Source organism: Leuciscus leuciscus, assembly GCF_965113295.1.
Source record: "Leuciscus leuciscus genome assembly, chromosome: 7".
NCBI classification, from domain to species: Eukaryota; Metazoa; Chordata; class Actinopteri; order Cypriniformes; family Leuciscidae; genus Leuciscus; species Leuciscus leuciscus.
Window position 1 is genome coordinate 30,985,316 of NC_138731.1, and position 16,621 is coordinate 31,001,936.

General features: G+C 40.8%; 1 protein-coding gene across 2 annotated transcripts in view; it reads left to right on the top strand.

Annotated features, from left to right (window-relative positions):
- clybl (citrate lyase beta like) overlaps positions 1-16,621 on the top strand; it is a 70,162-nt gene that overhangs the window by 14,871 nt on the left and 38,670 nt on the right. Inside the window, exon 2 of one of the 2 annotated variants that reach the window (XM_082175146.1) lies at positions 8,296-8,407. The exons of the other annotated variant lie outside the window; for it this stretch is intronic. Coding sequence (XP_082031272.1) covers positions 8,337-8,407 — 71 coding nt within the window. The 5' untranslated portion in view covers positions 8,296-8,336. The remainder of the gene's footprint in view (positions 1-8,295; positions 8,408-16,621) is intronic. 2 annotated transcript variants of the gene reach the window in all.

Below are 16,621 nucleotides of genomic sequence, written 5' to 3' on the forward strand. Positions count from 1 at the left end.
TCCTTTTTTTATAGGAAGGTCACTTTTTGGTTTATGTTAATTTGACTAAAGCATGTAAATTTTGCTGTTACTTTTTTTGTATTATTATTTAATTCTATTAGTAGTGTATTTTTGGTGGATTGTAGGTGGGTTGAACTTTAAAACAGAAAAAAAAAATGTTTTTAGTGGTGACATTTTACCATAATTAACCACTTATTATTGGTGGGATTAAATAAAAAACAAAAAAAACATAGATTTTTTTCTTTTGGTTCAACTTCTCTTATTGTCTGGTTAGATTTTTCCCCGTCTTATGTAGTTCTTATAGATGAAGGTAAAGTGTTGCATAGAAAGGGTAAAAACATGCCCTTGACTTGCCTCCCCTTCTCTCCTCTAGCTTTATTATAGTACAGCAGTGCATAAAGCCAGACAGCATTCCTTTACATCCACGGAAGGAAGTCATGAGGCCTGGGATTTTGGAAAGCTTCTGTCCCTTACAAGTCTAAATTGAAACCAGTTCGCTACTCCTCCTTTAACTCGGGTTAAGGAGGCGCAGACGGACTTCATTAGAGTCACTGCAGTGGTAAGGGCTCAGTTATAATCGGACTCTGACTTGAACAGAGAATACTGTTTAAGTTTGATTTGTGTATGTCATTTACGGGGTGATGCAGTTGTGTCTATTTTTGGATTCCTGTCATAGCACAAACAAGAAGATAAATGTTATCAATTGATGCCACATTTAGGCAAGCGGTTTTGAAAATGCCAGCATTATCCAAGCAAAATAGCGTGTGTTCAGTGCCATCCTGCCTGACCTGGGTGTCAATCTGCTGAAGTTTCCATCATTAACACACCTATGTGCCGCCTGGACAGGAAAGCTTCTGAAATATCACATGGAACCTTTTCAAATAATTTCCTCTGAGTCATCAGCCATGCTGTCGGCGGTTATGTCAGCTGGAGGTGAAAAAATTGGACAGTTTAGGTACAAGACACTCCGGGCTTTGCAAAATCACCCCAGCCAATGATAATTTATAAAGTCCGTTCACATCCCAAGATGCTGTGCTTTCTCAGCTCATGTACCTGCTGTAAACGTGTGACGTGTATTTTCCATGTTGATGTGTATCAGGTGGTGAAAATGTTGTCCAGGTGGAGTGGGGAAGGAAGGGTGGTGGTTGGATGCGGTCCACGGCCAAGCTCAACAGCTTCCTTTCCTCCCTTTCCACAACCCTCCATTCCTCCCTTTCCACAACCCTCCCTCCCTCCATCGTACTGATTATCCAGACTTTATTCAGCAAGATGTGAGAATTAATTTTGCTGGGCTTATCAGCGAATGAATTGGCTGCCAGGGATGAGGGGTAACTAAACTCATTCAACTAAAAAATAAAAAAATTCCTGCAACTGCTCAGTTTTTGAAGTCCACTAACAATTTTTCCCAACAAGTAGTTGTGTAGCATGACAAAATGGTACATCTCAGCCTAAAATTAGTAATCAAGCTTATTTAAAGTAAGCTACAACCAAGCTAGCCTATAAACATGCTGTAGTAAGTGACACTATAAACAGCTAACAAAAAGAAGCACATTAAAGATCATAAAGCATCACATTTATTATAATAAAACATTTACACAAATAAAAAAAACATAATTTAACTCAACTGAATCAAAAACAAGGTGAAATAGAAGTATTTATTACACATTTTAAAAAAGACGACAATGTAAAATGTGCACAGGGACTTAAATTCGGGATGAAATGGAAAGAGCGACAGATCTTTTCTTCCGCATTGTGACGTACAGCCGATTGAGAAAAAAGTAAGACGGACCTAGAGAGAGACAGAATTCACAAAAACAGATTTGCAAGCTGTGTATGTTATGATTATCAGGGCCAGTATATGAGGGAAAGCTGATTAAGACACGAAAGCTGCATTTACCTTTAACTCAAAGTCTTTGCGGTTACTCTTTTCCCCTGTGTATGTAGGCAGCTTTCTCTACTGCAAAGGAGATTATAATGTTATTCCCTCTGAAGCCGATATACCGAACAAACATTAGACACGAGAAAGACATATTGCTCTCTGTTGCTTTTCTTAATGTTATATCATGGCTTGTGCAACGCTGTTCTGCAATACTGGGGTTGCTCTCACGCGTCATACTCCAGGACTCCCTCACCATTGTGGGTCACTCTAAAATGCTTATTGTGAAAAAAGCATTTGTCTTTGCTCAACTGTGGCTTACTTTAAATAAGCTTCATGAAGTATTAGCTAACCATCACTACATGCATATTGTAATATTTAGGTTGGGTTTTTCTGTGTGAATACAGTTGGTATCTTTAAATGAAAAGATGGACCGTCATTTAGTGAAAAACTCAACCCGTTGCACTCTACTTAGCTGTTTGGTGCTAGTGCTAATCTGTTGACTGTCTATTTAAAAGAGTTGTTTGACTGTATGCCTTTCTCCTTAGGATGAAGGGTTGTTTATCCCCCCTGCCCCCTCTGCTTACACACTGATGTAGGCCTTCTGGATTTACTGCAGCGTTTCTACAGATGCTGTGAAGTTTGCCGTCTGCAGAGTCGAGGCGCCTGCTCTGCCATTTGCATCCACCTGGCAGTTTAGTAAATTCATTAGCCAGAGGCAAGAAAACAAACACGCTGCCCTTTCCACCCTCCCACCTCCACTCTGCCTTTCCACGTTCGCTCTTTTTATTCCCCGCTGCCCTCCGCTCAGCATTTGTATTCCAGATTCCATTAGATTCTGTATGTTAATACTGTATTCAGTGGTTTGGAATGTTGGATTATAGCCGTAGCCTTCAGTCATGTTTCCACTGTCACGCTAATTAAACGAAACCTGGTATTTACTTCCGAGAAACACACAGCAGCATGTCTGTTTAGCATTTAGAGCTGGAATTTCATATCGTAAATGCATTTAAATAAGCCCTTAGTTTAAATATTTTTTTCATCAATATTCATAATAAATGTTTCTGGAGCCGTCTGATGTAATGTTTAACATGCCATGCAGACCGCAAGTCTGTGTGGATCATAGCAGTTCTGAGTTGGAGCGATTCCACACAGGGCGCTGCTGGATTCATGACCCCACGATGGGCCAAATATCGTGGCACTGGAACGTACATGCTCCACTTTTCCTCATACGCTGTGCTGGGTGAAAATTTGGCAGTGTTGGTTATCTGGATTTGCTTCCCCACGTGCTAGTGGTTAACCTGAGTGAAAATGTTTAGGTTTTCAGCTGTGCGTTATCACCATAGACCACAATTCAGGCCCAATAATTTGATGTGGTTTGATGTTTGATTGTTCGGTAATACTTGTTAACCGATCATTTTTAAGAGCCTGACGCCAGAACTTCGTTATTTTGCCTGCTTGAAATTGATCGTAAGGACCAAAGGCTTCTATTTGAGTGACTAGAATATGGTTAATTTTAATTATTGTCTTCACAAGGTCTTGTGTCTGAGTGGAGGTGGGCGGCCTCGGTGGATTTGGTCACTGTGTTGTGGAGCAGAAGTAGGCTGGGCTTCAGGAAACTCCCTGTAGTGTCAGAAGCAATCGGGTCTAAGCCAGTATTAATTAAAGGATCTGGACTGGGCCGAAGGGAGGGTGCGGGTTGGGGGGTGTTCAGTCACATAGGCTTCTGGGTCACACACACACACACGCAGACCACAACAGCCTCAAAAACAGATTATTACTTTTGTACTTAAAGAGATATTCTATTAACGTCCTAAGAACAGCATTTTATTATGAACTATAAATTAATATCAAATGTTATTCCACCATTTTCATTCATTCATTTTACGATGCATGTTACTGGTAGCGCTTACACATTGCCCTAGTATCTTGCTTGATACAGAGCTCTAGCTAAACGTCAGTCATGCGTGCGGCATTTGAATGGCCGTTCTGTTGATATTAGCTGTTTAGATGCTATTAGTGCAGGTCTGGTGGAAACATTCATGCCTGAGAGAGGCTGAATCCTGCTTAAATGTCTAATAGTGCTGTAAATGCACACGGTTCATGTCAGGTTTCACTGACCCAGGGTCAGCGCGAGTGTCACAGTCTCTTTGTTAAGTAATGGCAGTGCCCGTTTCTGTGTCTTTTCTGGGTTTGGAGTGTTTTAAAGGAGAGGGGGACACCTATGAAAGAGACACCTCTCATTTGTTCAGTGTCTAACCACCAACCTAAGCATGCGTGAGTTTATCTGAGCAATTTGTGATTTGTGCAATTTGAACCGGGAAATGTGATTCAAAACAGTTGAACTGTTCCTATCTATAAATGCATATGTAATTGTGTGTTTGTTTTTCATTTGTAAGTCACTCTTTGCAGACCATTCTGATCAAAATCAGTCATGATTTCCCAGGTTTTCAAAAGCACACCCATGTGATGCAACACAAACATGCAGTACCAGATCCTACCACTTGAGGGCGAGGTAAACTAATCAGGCTTTGTGATCGGCAGCTTTGGAGGGAGTGTTTGGGATTAGATAGAACTGCAATAGAGAAAACAGTCCTATACTAGACATGGCTAGTATAGGCTAGTATAACACTTTTTGACTTTCTCAGTTTGTGTAAATTCACTTGGGGTTGTCTAGTACAATTATGTGGTTTTGTTTTATTAATACAGTGTGTACTTTTTTTCTTGATATACCCCAAAAGAATGGAAGTGAAATGTGACAACATGCCCCATAAGTGGGGCATTTAAAAAAAAATTTTTTTTAAATTGAGTTTGAGTTTGACAACAAAGACACTGCAAAACACAGCTATAGAGCATAGTTCAAAACATAATAATAATGAATAGTTTCTAAACATTGACTCTGTCTTTATTCACCCTTTTCTCATGGTTTCTCAACAGAATTCATAAAATTATAGAATAGAATAGCATAGTTCTAATAGGGGCACATTGTAACTGCGTTACAACATGCCCTAACTGCGCAACTAGGATTTATACCTGGCTAGTGTCTTCTGCTGGTTAGATCAGCATTAAAGAACTATCTCAACTGTTAAGTATATTAAAATAATATCAGATTTGTCTCATTTTAAATAAACCAAAAACTGATGAAAAATTTTACTTTTGCTATGGTTAAATAAATGTTCAGTGATATCTTCCTAATATTTGAAAATGTTGGCGCAATTTTTTCTCTATATAGTGTTGATATGGCAACTAGTAAATACACTAAGTTTTGTCATGCTGCTATGTGTGGAAAGTTTTGACCCATGTGTGTTACAACTAGCCCCACGTTAGTTTGTGCCCCGCTCACCCCTAATTATAGTTCAACTTAATTTAAAAGGCACTGTTAACATTAAAATTTGCATAATGAAATTTGCATATATCCTAATTAGTTTTCCATTTATTAACAATGATTATGAAACAAGGAACTTTTCTCACTTGGAAGCATGATACACAATGCAATCTTCATTTGCTGGACTTCTCCCATCATTTAGTGAGTTAAGAATTCAATACCCAGACAGCAACATAGTGTCGGCCCACATCTGGTACGTGTGGATTCCAGTCCGGATCTGGGCCAACACTATGTTGCTGTCTGGGTGATATTAGCAATTAATTCGTTATATGCAAAATATAGAGCAGAATATATTTCCAGACCTGCTCTCTAACATTAACATGCAGCTCGGAGCAGAAATTAACCAAATTCAAGCTCAGTCCAGTGCCATTTGTTTGGTCTGGTGGGTACAAAACCCCAATGTCCATCATATACATAAGCTCCAGGCTGGGTGGTATGGGAAGATCTTACCTGTGTCTGTCTGTGTCTATGCGTTCTTACTATTTGTTCTGTGTTCAGTTGTTCTGTTCAAAGAGCCACATGGGCTGCCTTCATCCACAAAGCTGGAGACAGAGTCTCTCTGACCCGTATCCTCCCTGCGCTGGGCCTCAGCCACCTGTGGTGCAGCTAGGCCATCCGTCTTTCCCCTACACACACACACACACATCCACACACACAATTATCCACACACATGGGCTGTACCCCACAGTCATTGCGTAAGCATCCTCCTGATGTCTTAATGTAACACTTAAAGGAATAGTCACTCAAAAATAAAAATGCTGTCATCATATACCCATCTTCATGGTGTTCCAAACTTGTATGTCTTTCTGTTTTGGAAAAAATATAGAAAATACCAAAAAATCGTCATGCTGCTCTTGTCCTTTCAGTGAACTCACTCAGGGGTAGTCAAAAAGGACAAAACAGCACCATTGAAGTAGTACATACAACTTGTGTGCTATATTCCAATAAGCCATATGGTAAGTTTGTGTGAGGAATAGAGTACATTTTACATCCCTTTTTTGTATATTAAAAAATAAATAAATCATGGCTCTCAAATCACTTTTTGCGCACATTGAAGTTCTAAACTTGTCACATCAAGGTTTAACATCAGTGACCAAACAGCATTGATTATCACATGTCTTGCAACCATTATGGCAAGTTTATATATGCATATACTCTCAAAACCGGCCACATTAGGAAAACCTGTACAACTGCTCATTAACACAAATATCTAATCAGCCAATCACATGGCAGCAACTCAATGCATTTAGGCTTGTACACATGGTCAAGACTATCTACTGAAGTTCAAACTGAGAATCAAAATGGGTAAGAAAGGTGAATAAAAGCCTTGTTCAGACTGTCAGTCCAAATCCGTTATTTGCGCATATACAATTGAAATCTGATCAGATTCAGCAAGTGTGAACGGCAAAAAATCACATGAAATGCGATTTTTACAAATCTGTTTTGAGCTACGTTCATATGTGATTTGAAATCCTATTCAAATTGCATTTCTGGAAATCCGTTTCAGTCTGACTGCTCTAATCAGATTTTGTTTGGTTTAGTTTGGTTTGGTTTGGTTTATGTAAACATCAGACATTGTTATAGGAAACATGCTGAAAATCTCTGAAGAAACAAGGTTGTGTTTTTGCATTGTCCCGGACGAGTAGAAAATGAAATTATAACGGAGGCATGTTTTGAAACAGGCAGAAATGACAGCACAGAATAAAGCCATGCATACCAGCCTCCAATGTTTCTGCTGCTGCCTCATAATACGCAGGAGGCCAATGCAGGGCTTCACATTGTCATGTTGTAAAAAATCTTCTATTTTGCCAACCACTCCATGTTGAAGTTGTTGTTTTTGGTGAATACCTACCAATGCAATTTCATTGCCATAAAAACCAATGCAGATATTCTGGAAAAGTGGCATGGGACATTACAGATAATGGTCCAAAAAAGAGAAAATATCCAATGAGCGGCAGTTCTGTGGGCAAAAATATCTTGCTGAGGCCAGAGGTCAGAAGACTGGCCAGACTGGATTGAGCTGATAGAAAGGCAACAATAACTCAAATAATCACTTGTTATAACTGAGGTATGAGCTTGTTATAAATCTCTGAATGCACCACATGTCAAACCTTGAAGCAGATGGGCTTCAGCAGCAGAAGACCTCACTGTGTGCTACTCCTATCAACTAAGAATGGAACTGAGACTAAAATTCACACAGGCTCACCAAAATTGGACAATAGAAGATTGGAAAAATGTTGCATGGTCTGAGTCTCCATTTTACTACGACATTCAGATGGAAGGGTTTGAATTTGCCGTAACCAACATGAAAGCATATCAACGGCCTTGTATCAACGGTTCAGGCTGGTGCTGGTGGTGTTATGGTGTGGAGGGTATTTATTGGCACACTTTGGGGCCCTTAGTACCAACTGAGCATCTTTTAAACACCACTATTGTTGCTGACCATGTCCATCCCTTTATGACCACAGTGTACCCATCTTCTGATAGCTACTTCCAGCACTATAACGCACCATGTCACAAAGTTCAGATCATATCAAACTCACCAGATCTCAATCCAATAGAGCACTTTTGGGTTGAGCTGGAACAGGAGATTCGCATCATGGATGTGCAGCCAACAAATCTGCAAGAGGAAAGCACCTTGTTAAATCTATGCCACAAAGAAATAAGGTAGTTTTGAAAGCAAAGGGGTGTATGGAATATTGTGTGTGAGTTTCAGGGGCTACATTTGCAGTGCTTAACAGACTGGGGTCTCTATATGATTTTGTTCTATGAAAAAATAGCAGCTTGCGCATTCTTCAGAATATATTCATGTGCATTCCACTGCTGAAAGAAAATATTTATTTATTTATTTAAAGTTTTTGTCACCAGTCAGGGTTTTCATAGCTTCTTTGTTTAACACATATATTTGTTATTGTTTCAAAATGCATTGCATTTGAACTCTAGAAAAAGATGGTTTGAAAAATGTGTGTTTTTGTGTGTGTGTGTTTGTGTGTGTGTGTGTGTGTGTGTGTGTGTGTGTGTGTGTGTGTGTTAGGGTGCAGATTGTTACGGCAGTCAGATGGCAAGTGTTACGCCATGTTTAAGAGCCAATCTCTGGCGCCGGCGTGCTCATCCCTGCAGGTCGCAGTCCGCTGGGCTTTAGTCAGGTAGGCCCTCCATAGAGAGATGACTACAAAGGGCTCAGATCTGTCCATATGGCGGAGGGACAGAGCGAGGCGTGCTTTTGAGGTGCTTTGGAGTGTAGCCAGAAGAGTTGAGCATGGCATGGAGACGGCAGGGCCTGTCGAGAGTAGAGGTATGACAAAGCAACGCCTCTCTGGGGCTGAGTGAGTGAGTGTGTGTGTGTGTCTGCTTCCTTTGGCATGGCATATAGGTTAGATTTATTTACACACTTGTGTGGGTGCGTGCAAGAGTGTGTGGGTTGCATGCTTGAATGTGCACACCTGCATATTCTTAACGCAGGAGTAGTAAATGGATTTGTGAATGCATAATTAAGTATTAAACTTTGGATTGTAACTCGTCTTGCAACATTTTGTGCTACAGACATGAATGATACTTTAAGCAATGTGGCTTTTTGAGATGAGGTGAGCTATCACTTTAAGTTGTTGGACTCACAATTTTTGCCTAGTAAACAATAAAATGGACAATTTGCTATGTATTTTTTTTATTTTTATGTTTTTACTCAAATAAAGGTTATTTATTTATCCGAAAACTAAAACCTTTGTATTAATCAAATTTGGGTAATTGAACTCTTTATTATATTCAGAGTGTTTTGTTCTCAATATTTCAGCTGAACAAATTTTACATATTGCTATACTCTAGCAAAATTTTTAGTCATGGTGAAGTGTCTGACATATTTACCTGATGTTGCTTATTCACATTGTGTACATGAAATAGACACTGACACAGTCAAAACGCGTCATCTGTGAATGTCAATGATTTTGGCCCTATCTTTCTATTTTGGCTGAATATTTTTTGTTGCCAGAATGTTGGTGCCTCATTTGCAAATATATTTCCATTGACTTCCATTGAAGGAGGAGTCCGAGTTATATCTTTAGCCCGGAATATCATAGAGACTGACAAGGTGGGATTATTTATTTGGTCCAGGAAATTATTATCTAGCAACCTTTATCACCTTAGCACTCTAGTAACCCACTCTAGCAACCACTCGGCGATGCCCTTGCATCATAGCAGTGAGCCTTGCGCTCACATTTTCTAAAGAAAGTATAAAAATGTCCCTTTTCATAGTAATTTGTCATTTAAGTCATTTATGACATCTAATGTCTTTTGTAGTGCATTTGAGTGTGTGGGTGTGAGAGAGTGTCAGGGACGCAGAGCTATTGGCGGCAACTCGTCAATCTTAGCACTGCTGTTTAAAACAAGCGCTAATCAGTCAGCCCTCCCAACCTGTCTGTGCTTAAAGAGACAGTCACACTGATCTCTTGTTCCTCCTCTCTCTTTCTCTGTCCTCTACTCACTGCTGCATCTAGAACAATCCCAACCTGCACCGCTCAAATCACACTGTTTGACAAACAATTACATTTGTTCGTCTCAGCCAAAGGCAGACTTTCAGTGAAATATAGAATTACTTGTATTCTGCTCAGCCCCTTCAATTATTTTCTTACTTTATTTGCATTCATCATGATTTATAGTTTTATTTCTGATACTAATCATTTGGTTTTCACAGTCTTTGTTTTAATATGTTCTTTATTAGGGTTGAAAGAATGAATTAATCTAAAAAGGAATGATTCAATTAATTAATTAATAAATCAAAGCTGTACTACTAAAAAAAACCTGCTAAGAACCAGACCTACGTGATTTATAAAAAACATATTTATGCTGGCTAAATTTCACAAGAGATTTTCAGGAACCTCCGGCTGAGAAACGCTGTTATCTTACCAGTGTGTTCATTTTTTGGGGGATTCTGTAAAAGAAAGAAGTTAAACAACAAAAGAAAAATGGGGTGTTAGACACCTCCGTCTACATGAGGTGCTGATCAGCAGTGTTATTTTTTATTATTTTTTTTTGCAGTTTTTGTTAGTCTCTCCACCTCCATATTCCTATTTTGAGTGTGATTAATTTGCCAAAATAAAAGCAAAAACACAAATTTGACTGATAGCATTTTTTTCTCATAATTTCTATAGATATCACGGTAATACATTAATCCAATAATAATGTAGTGAAAATCTGATATCGCGACAGCCCTGCCTCCACCTATCGCAACAATCTTTCCCCGCAGCACCTCAGCAAGCAGTCAGAAACGCTCAGTGCCTCAAACAGGCCGACACCTCACAGCCCCCGCTGTCAGGTTAGTGAAAGGCCCGGATCTATTTGCATGAAATAAATAAAACCAATTGCTCGTCAAGCGTGTTGCAGTGGCAAAAGGTTTCTATTCCCAGATGCAGTCTCCATCTGTGCCTCAACCACCCCTTTCTGTCGCGTTACCTCTTAAATATTTTCACAGGAGCAGTACTTTTATTAACAGTTTTTTCTTTTTCTCTCTCTCTCTCTCTCTCTCTCTTTGTCCCTCGATCTCTCCTTCCTCGTTCTTTTCCTCTCCACTTCAGTTGTTTCCCACTGTGAGGACATTTTATCTTAACATTGGGTGCCCCTGATCACCTCGGTTTGGAACTATAGGAGAGTGGATGTGGTCTAATTAATAACGTGTTGGATAATGATTGTTAAACATGGTGAGGGGCTTCTCTTGCTGTTGTGGCTGATGAAAAGGATGAAGTTTATTAACGCTTAGAGAAGAAGAGACTGGGCCACTCAACTTCTCTCTCTCCCTCTTTTTTACTCTCTGAAAACGCCCTGTCTGCCCTCTCAGATGAGGGTTGAACTGAAGGGATGGTACACGCACGAGAACCCAGCGCCTCCACTGTGATTTAGAGTGCCTCAGATAATGAAGCCATATAAGCCTGTTATTTGCTGTTTTACAGCTTGTTTTATGAAGGTGAGCTGACAAGCACCGTCCATAATGGTTCCTGTCAGTTAAACTGACAGCATTACAAAGAGAAAAAAGCCCAAAGAAATTCAGCGCTCCAGAGAATAGCCGGCCTCTTTATGTGGGCTGCGCTCCTTTGATGGCCATCAGGCTGCAGGCTATCATTTTACATTTTACGTCGGCTGCTATTGTGGGGAGACCATTATTGCTGCTGAACTCTGGTTAAATTCACACCTTGCCACTAATCAATTATAGCGTTGATCTATTAATCAGCTAAAGTGAAAGGGAAAGACAGAGTCGTGGGTTAAAAGTGGGCTCCTCTTGATTGCATGGGGCAGTGCATGCCTTAATCGCCAGGACCTTTTGCCTGGGAATGTGCAAGCTGGGATGGTGTCTGTCAGCATCAGCAGGAGGAAACGGTAGATTTTATTTTGGCTTTCCCACTCTGTGTTTTTTGCTGTAAGACGCTATGTTCCTCAATAAATGACAGTACAATTAATTTAAGTTACTAATGCTTGCTCTATAGTCGATTAATCGTTAATTAATAAACGATAAAATATTGTTTAACCTTTAAGAATATATATATATTCGGGATGTTAACGATTAATCGACGATCGATTAATTGTTGATAATACATTTAATCGATAAAACGTATCGATCGTCGATTAAGCAGGTTCATGCGCGTGCGTGCTGCTCAACCGCGAAACATGTAACAGAAACAGAGTTATGTTCTGGACCATTTTACACCTTCATCATGGCTATAAGTTTGCGTGTGCATTCGCAGCCTTTTGTTTTGTGCAAATGTAAGTTGTAATATTGTGTTTATTTTGTGTAGGCCTATCTATATCAAATGTATCTCAAATAGGATGCATTTGGTTAAGAATAAACGCTGTAGTAAAGAGGTGATCAGCTTAAGCGTGCGCAGCTCAAACGGCAATGCACGACTAATAAAGACTATGTTGGGATTGTCATATTACATAACATTATAAAGAGAACAATATTGTAATAAAACTTTGAATTATTTGGGTTTAGTTGCCATGTTTCATCAAGTTGCTCCAGGAAGAGCGTGTCCTTCTGAATGGCAAGTTCAAGTTCACTCTTGCATTCACGTCATTTTGTGCAGATATAATTTGTAATATGTTTATTTTGTATATCTGATTAATCTCATAGGTCTATAGGACGCGTTTCTTGGAGTTAAATAACGCGCTAGCAAAGTGCTCCAGTTTTGTGTTCGTTTTATTAAATCGTTGTGAATTCATACGTTTAGTTGCCGTTTTCAGCGCGTTGTTCCAGGAGAGCGCGTCCATAACACATTCTGACAAGCACTCATCTAAGGCGGTGTTGGTGACATGTTGTATTAGTCGCTATATTTGATTATTAAATAAGTAATTTAATTAAATGATTAATCACATCTAAACATTTTCCTATATAGCCCTTTATTTTGATTAAAAACTCTCATTCATTTGGTGAGGAACATAGCGTTTTGAGCAGCATTTGCACACCCTGTCATGCTGTTGGCCATATGCCACTGCATCAGACGCATATTCTGTCAGTAATTACTCACCCTCATGTTGTTCCAACCCCGTAAGACTTTCATTCATCTTCAGAACACAAATTAAGATATTTTTTATGAAATCTGAGAGCTGGCTCACTCCTATAGACTTCTATGTAATCGATATCTGCCATCCCAGAAAAGTTAGTAAAGACATTGTTAAAATAGTCCAAGTGACTACAGTGGCTCAACCTTAAGTTTATCAAGCGATGAGAATATTCTTTTGGGGCGCAAAAAACAAACAAAAATAACGACTTTATTCAACTATTCATTTTCTTCTGTGTGGGCCTCTGAGTGAGTTCACGTAGTGTAACAGCAGCGCTTCTGGGTTGTACGTCAGAACATAGGCTCACTATTGGCCGACGCTGGTCGTGTGTGATGCGTGTGATGCTGGCTTCTCTGTTATGGTACGTGAACTTAGTGTTACTCAGAGGTAACTTTTCAGAGGTCATTAATCAAATAATTGATCATTAATTTAAATGACGATCGATCATGGGAATTTGTGAAAATTGACATCCCTAATATATATGTAGGGAAGATGTAAAATGTTTCTCCTAGCCTTGGGGGAGCTGTGTTCTATGAGTGTTTCATTGTGTGAGTGAACCCTTCTACAACACATTCACATACAGAATTAATTTTAACTTTACTACACTTTTCATATTTTTACATTTTCAAACACTACACACAGTGTATTGCACACTACATACACAGTGTGTATTGCACAGATGAGAAAATTTAAAGAAGTGGAAGAGAAATGCTGGGGCTCCATGAAACCACCCCTCATCGACCACCTCCTCGTCCCTAATTACCACTAAGGCAGCCCTTCCAGGCCACCCCATGGTTACCAGTAAAGCAGGACAAAATCCAACAGTATGAAATAAGCATGCCCTTCGATGTGAGTATTGAAACTGTATCCCAGCCAAATGATAACCCCAACAGTCTGTCAGGCCAAAGACAAGGCAGCTAGCGGCACATACAGAGAATGTGCCCCCCTCGGCAGTGAGCTGGCACCAGTTAAGCAAAACATCAGCCCTCAGCTCATGCCCAAGCCCCAGATAACCCATTCTATGGACTTCCAACCACCATGCACATGTCTTCAGTTAGCCCACACCCATCTAATGTGCCGACTTTTTCGTCCCGAACTAACATGCATGCCAATGTCACTACCATTCAGCCTTCACCAAACGTGGCCAACGGAATGCCAACTGACATACCTTGACATTCTCCAAATTACCCATACCTGCCCCCAACAGATTCTACTTATCCAGGTATGATGCAGGCACCCAATATGTGCACTTCTCCACATGGTCTGCACTCTCCTGCTGCAGTGGCTGTTTCACCCCAAACCAACTTGCCTCGTCATCCAACTCAGGTTCCTCCATCCTTCTGTTATGGTGTGCCAAATGCCATGTACTCAAAACCACCTGACGCACTCCAGCCCCCAGCGCCTTCTGTCTTGTCTGGAACCAACATTTTGCAGAAAACAGACTCTGTTCAAACACACCGAAATTCCAATGAGCGACAGCGCACCTTACATTCGAACTGTGCCGTTGTGTCGTCCTCCTCACCTCCTGTGCATGCTCCTATGACAGTGCCAGTGTCTCATGGTTCACATATGTATGCACAACAAGAAGCATACATCCATGCCTCTGCAATGACCACGTCACAGCCCAGCTACTGTAGTCAAGTCAAGTCAAGTCAAGTTTATTTGTATAGCGCTTTTCACAATACAGATTGCATCAAAGCAGCTTCACAGTATTAAATTAAAATAATACAACAAAGTTTGTTTCAAGAGGAATTTATTGATTGATAAAATTAAATTAAATATCCCCAAAATATCCTGTAGTGCGACATTTGAGTGGTGAAGCCAGGAATCTCCCTCCTAATGAGCAGACTGCCGGCAGAGCTTTTGAAGAACTACGAGCTGAGTATAGTGATATGCAGACATCCCTGGACCCATTAGCTGATTTCTATGAGTGATACCATCGCCCTGGCGAATCAGCGTGTTCATACGCCATTGCTCTGGAGGCAGCTTTACGTTCGGGTGGAAGATGCACAGTATGGAAGCCAGCCTTTTCCAGACTGGGACTGACTCATCAGTTCATGAGAGGATTGAGTGACGAAGAGGTTTTTCACAGGATAGCGCCAATGAAGCCTAGACTTCTAAGTGAAGCAACCACAGGCATGCAACAGAGTCCCCAGCAACATGAAACCGGCAGGTCAAAACCAGCTGATACCCTGCTGATAGGTCCCTGTAATGAAGGGGCGGTTGGAGTGAATGGAGAAATGTGTAAGGCTCTTATTGACTCTGGCTCTCAAGTAACTACAATTACTGATGAGTTCTGGCGACAACATCCTCTCCTATGTACTCAGGAATTGCAGCCATCAGACATCCCCATTGAAGGTGCCGCTGGCCAACCCGTATCTTATGTTGGTGTGCTTTGTATCAACCTCAAGTTTATGGGAAGGGTCTACTCAAATGTTCCTGCTTTTGTTTTCCCTGTAACAGAGTACCGATCCAGTGTTCCATTGCTCAGTGAGACTAATGTAATAAGGGTTTCCAGAAATGACCTCCAAGCATCATATGGCAGAAGATCTCTGGCCAAAGTGAAGTTGACCAATCCTGAGCGGCACTCTGCAGTGGTTGCTGTGAGTAAAAGTGAACCTGGTGGAGTTACAGGTAAAGTTGGTCAAGTACAGTATCCTTGTCACAGAATAAGGATACCAGCTGGTAAGGAGCAGGATGTTATTGGCAGAGTTATGGGAGGACCGAAGAGAACACACTACACAGTTCTAGTGGAGAGTCAGTCCTCCAAAAGGGTACCAGAAGGCCTTATGGTTGCTAGGCTGCTTGCTAATGTGGAAAAAGGTTGTGTTCCCATCTGGCTCTTGAATCTGTCAGAAAGGGATGTTATTGTCAGCCCAAGGACCCTGCTTGCAGATGCTTTCCTGGTTCAGAATGTCGTTGAAGAGGAAGAAAAGTGCCAAATGCTGTGCCAGAACCAGTTCATGTGTCAGCGTCAGTGTGGGAATTCAGTGACAGCATCTTGTCATAGTCAACAGCATACTACCAATGTTGAGGATGTTAATGGTATGACATGTGGAGTTGATCTTAGTGCTGCAGCAGTAGAAGGTGAGGAGCAGTTGGCGTTGCTCCAGGATTTGCTGAGGAGAAATGCTGATGTCTTCTCCAAACACTCCATGGACTATGGACATACCACCACAGTGTCGCATGAGATACCTCTGGTAGATTCAAAACCTTTCCGCCTCCCTTATTGCAAAATACCCCCGTCTCAGTACCAGGAAGTGCGGAAGGCCATATCAGAGATGGAGGAATCGGGAGTCATTCACAGCCCCTATACATCCCCCGTTGTTGTTGTATCTAAAAAAGATGGCTCCCTGAGGATCTGCATGGATTATAGGAAACTGAATTCCTGCAGTACTAGAGACGCTTTTTCACTACCAAGAATAGAGGCGGCATTGGAGGCATTCGAACAGTCAAGATTTTTCTCAACTCTCGATCTTACATCTGGTTACTGGCAAGTTGAGGTGGCTGAACACGACAAGCTCAAAACTGCTTTTAGCACCTCCCCCATAGGGTTATATGAGGCCAACAGGATGCCATTTGGTCTGCAGAATGCCCCGTCAACCTTCCAAAGATTGATGATCTGCTGCTTTGGTGATCTGAACTTTGAGAGCCTCCTTATCTACCTCAACGACATAATTATCTTCTCTAGGACTTTTGAAGAGCATCTTGAGCAGTTGGAAGTAGTGTTCAGCCAGCTACTCAAACATGGTTTGAAGCTGAAGTCTCAAAAGTGTAGTCTACTTAAGAAAGAAGTTCAGTACCTGGGCCATGTGCTG